A 3,142-nucleotide genomic window follows, 5' to 3' on the forward strand; every position below is an offset into this window, starting at 1 on the left:
TTGGATTCTGGAGGAATTTGATGGTTTAGTGGAGCCCCAAAGCTCAACTCCGTATGTCCAGATAGGCCTTATAATAGTCATGTAGATCAGTCTTTTGTAATGGATTGGCAATTTAGACCGTTTGTCTAGTAAATGTTGCAATAGTCGGAATCTACGAGCAGTTTCTTGTCTTTTTAGTCTTGTATGAGGATTCCATGTCAGTCGTTTGTCGAGATGTAGTCCTAAGTAACGGATCTGGTCGACAGGAATAAGTGGGGTATTATTAAAGGATACTGTAGGGCAAGAGGTCATGGGTTTACGTCGAAGGGTAAATGTGATTTGGTGGGATTTATTGGAATTAATTATAATCCTCCAGTTTTGGCACCATTCTTCAAGGGTGGTGATGTGGGATTGGATGGTTTGGGATACAATGTAAGGATCTTTGTTCACTGACAATAGACGTGTGTTATCTGTATACGTGGTGAGGATAGTGTTAGGATGGGTTGGGATGTCAGCTGTGAAAACTGTATAAAGGATAAGACCAAGGATACTACTCTGAATTTAAATATAAATTTGGAAAATAAAATAGGAATCATGGGCATTGATGATCATTGGGTTTTATGCTATAACGGACTACAACGACTTAACGTTTTATGAATGAAGTCGGAAATTACACTATTTTCCCATTTATTTTATGTAACCTTATGATATAATTGCTTGTTTCAAAAATCATTATGCTATTCTAAGAAAATTGCTATTTTCTGACATCAGGGGTATTCATGATCTTTAGTTTAGCATGTTAAGGCTTGTTAAATGGAGAAATATTTCCTTCTTTTAGCATGTTAAAACGATATAACATATAACATGGTTGAGAGTCAGTTACTAGGTCTGTTAAATGGGGAATGATGTCACGCAATAAACCAGCTGAGCTTTATTACTTGTTCTTAGTTTGTGTTAACTAATATAGCAATGGATGACAATAATAATAATGTAATTGACAGTTGTCAATCAGCTCAACTTGATTCTCACCCTCACAAGTTAGAATAACAACAACACATTCAGTAGCCAAACTTTTACACAACTCCTAATTTTCACTTACTTTAGGCATGTTGTAATAAATTACTTTAATCAAAACTTACGAGTAAACAATAACATGAAGTTTTGGGATGAAAAGTTGGCTAGGAGCTCTTACTGACAAAAATATAACATTGAACGAAAAAAAAAAATAATAATTTTAAAATAAAAATAAAAACATTAAACGAATATAAGCAAAATTAAATAAAATATAAATGGCGTTGATGACCAATTAAGTTTTGCGCTACTAAACAAAAACAAACAAACCATGTTATATGTTATATCTTTTTAACATGCTAAAAGAAGGAAATATTTCTCCATTTAACATGAGTATTTCCATTTAACATGCTTTAGCATGTTAAACTAAATATCATGAATACTCGTAACATATGTTTGATAATATACTGTGTTAATTTACTGCTAATATCGGATTACCACTCTAAATTTTTTAACTAATTTCGAATGAAATTATAAATCTATTCTCATCTATTATTTATAAAATGTTAAAAGTGCAAATAATATCCACATAAATGTTCCATCTATATTTATATTATGTTGGAGTTTGCTGATACTTGTGATTTGTGAAATGGTTCCACTCTGCTACCTCTTAAGCTTATGGACCAAGTGCTCAAGCCTTCGTTCGTTGGCCCCAGTGATGGCTTCCACCTCCTTTCCGTTCTTGAGGAAGAGGAAGGTAGGGGTCATCGAGACGTTGTACCTTTCGGCCATGTCTTCCAGTCCGATGTCCACCTTCAAGAAGAGCACGTCCTTATGGACATCTGCGAGTTCTTTACATTTGGGTACCATTATCTTGGAACTGTTCGACTCGTCGGAGTGGAAATGGACCACCACGAGCCTACCTCCTGCTTCAACTAATTGGGTGTGGAAGTCTTCAGTGGTACCGACGTTAAGAGAGTTGTTCTCGGCTTGTGTCGTGGTTTCTGGTTCCATTTTTTCGGGTTTATTTTGTGTATACTTAAAGTTTATGCATACTTTATAAAAATAAAAAAAAAAATTAAACAAACAGCTGTGTTCATTGGAAGGAATTTAATAAAACGTAAAGTTATGTTGAACTATACAAACTACTTATTTATACCATCAAATAATATATATGTTACTAAATCTATACGCTAACATCAATCTATCTAAAACTTGATATTGTAGCGAGAGGGAGCAAGTGGTTGGACCACAACTCGCCAGAGCGCTCCACCTCGAGCCTCACCGAAGCTCTCAAATTTATAAATCACTTCATTTTGTAAAAAACACATTGTCATTTTTATATATTAATAATTTTTGTACATAATACTTAGCAATATCTGTACAATGAAAAATAAATGATAACAATGCAATGCACGAACCTATCTCAAGCAGACATGTACCGACCGCATGGACTAGGCCTATAAATAAGGGACTCTAAATCCCCAAAATTTGATCGTAGATCCACATCCTTTCCTGGGTCTAGTCATGGCACTGGTGTCGTATACACTGCTTGAGATAGAGAAGTTCATTGCCAATCTATGCTCGCAAAAGTTGTGTTTTTCAGTACGTTCACCTTAAGACGATGGCCAATTTTCTCTCCTTCCATCCAGCAATCTTAGTCCGTCGCTTCATCTCGGCAACTAAGATTGTAACCTAATCCTTAACGGTTACACTGGTCCGTCCGCTTCATCTCGGCAACCAGTGTAATTTCCCGTCTCTCCCCGGCTCTGGTCCGTCCGCTTCATCTCTCCAATTAGAGCTGTACCTAGCCTTATCAGCTTACTGGTCCGTCCGCTTCATCTCGGCAACTAGTAAGCTGGCTCCTATCATGACAGTTCTAGTCCGTCCGCTTCATCTCGGCAACTAGAACTGTTACTCTGCCTCAGACTCTCTCACCTAAATCTCCTCTACCTTCGTCAGTGTCCAGGGCTCATCCTCTGGCACGGCCGATCCTAACTTATGAAGAATACGCCTTTTCGTGGGCCTTCTGTAAAGAGATATCAGGCTGGAGAAATCGCCTAAGACAAGAAATAACCCCGACAATATCATTATCATATCTTGGAGGAATAGTAAATCAGATTTTTACTGTCAATTTTTTGTCAGTACTACT

General features: G+C 36.9%; 1 protein-coding gene across 1 annotated transcript; it reads right to left on the reverse strand.

Annotated features, from left to right (window-relative positions):
- Window positions 1–1,653: 1,653 nt before the first annotated feature.
- On the reverse strand, window positions 1,654–2,004 carry LOC106677157 (thioredoxin-2). The gene has a single exon (XM_014414893.2). The coding sequence runs from the start codon at window positions 2,002–2,004 to the stop codon at window positions 1,654–1,656; it is 351 nt and encodes a 116-aa protein (XP_014270379.1).
- Between the last annotated feature and the right edge of the window lie 1,138 nt (window positions 2,005–3,142).

Source organism: Halyomorpha halys, unplaced genomic scaffold (assembly GCF_000696795.3).
Source record: "Halyomorpha halys isolate HHAL.00 unplaced genomic scaffold, Hhal_1.1 Scaffold89.1, whole genome shotgun sequence".
NCBI classification, from domain to species: domain Eukaryota; kingdom Metazoa; phylum Arthropoda; class Insecta; order Hemiptera; family Pentatomidae; genus Halyomorpha; species Halyomorpha halys.

What these genes read in the sequence shown, in the direction of transcription:
- LOC106677157 (XM_014414893.2), bottom strand. Translation starts at nt 2,004, where the DNA reads ATGGAACCAGAAACCACGACACAAGCCGAGAACAACTCTCTTAACGTC.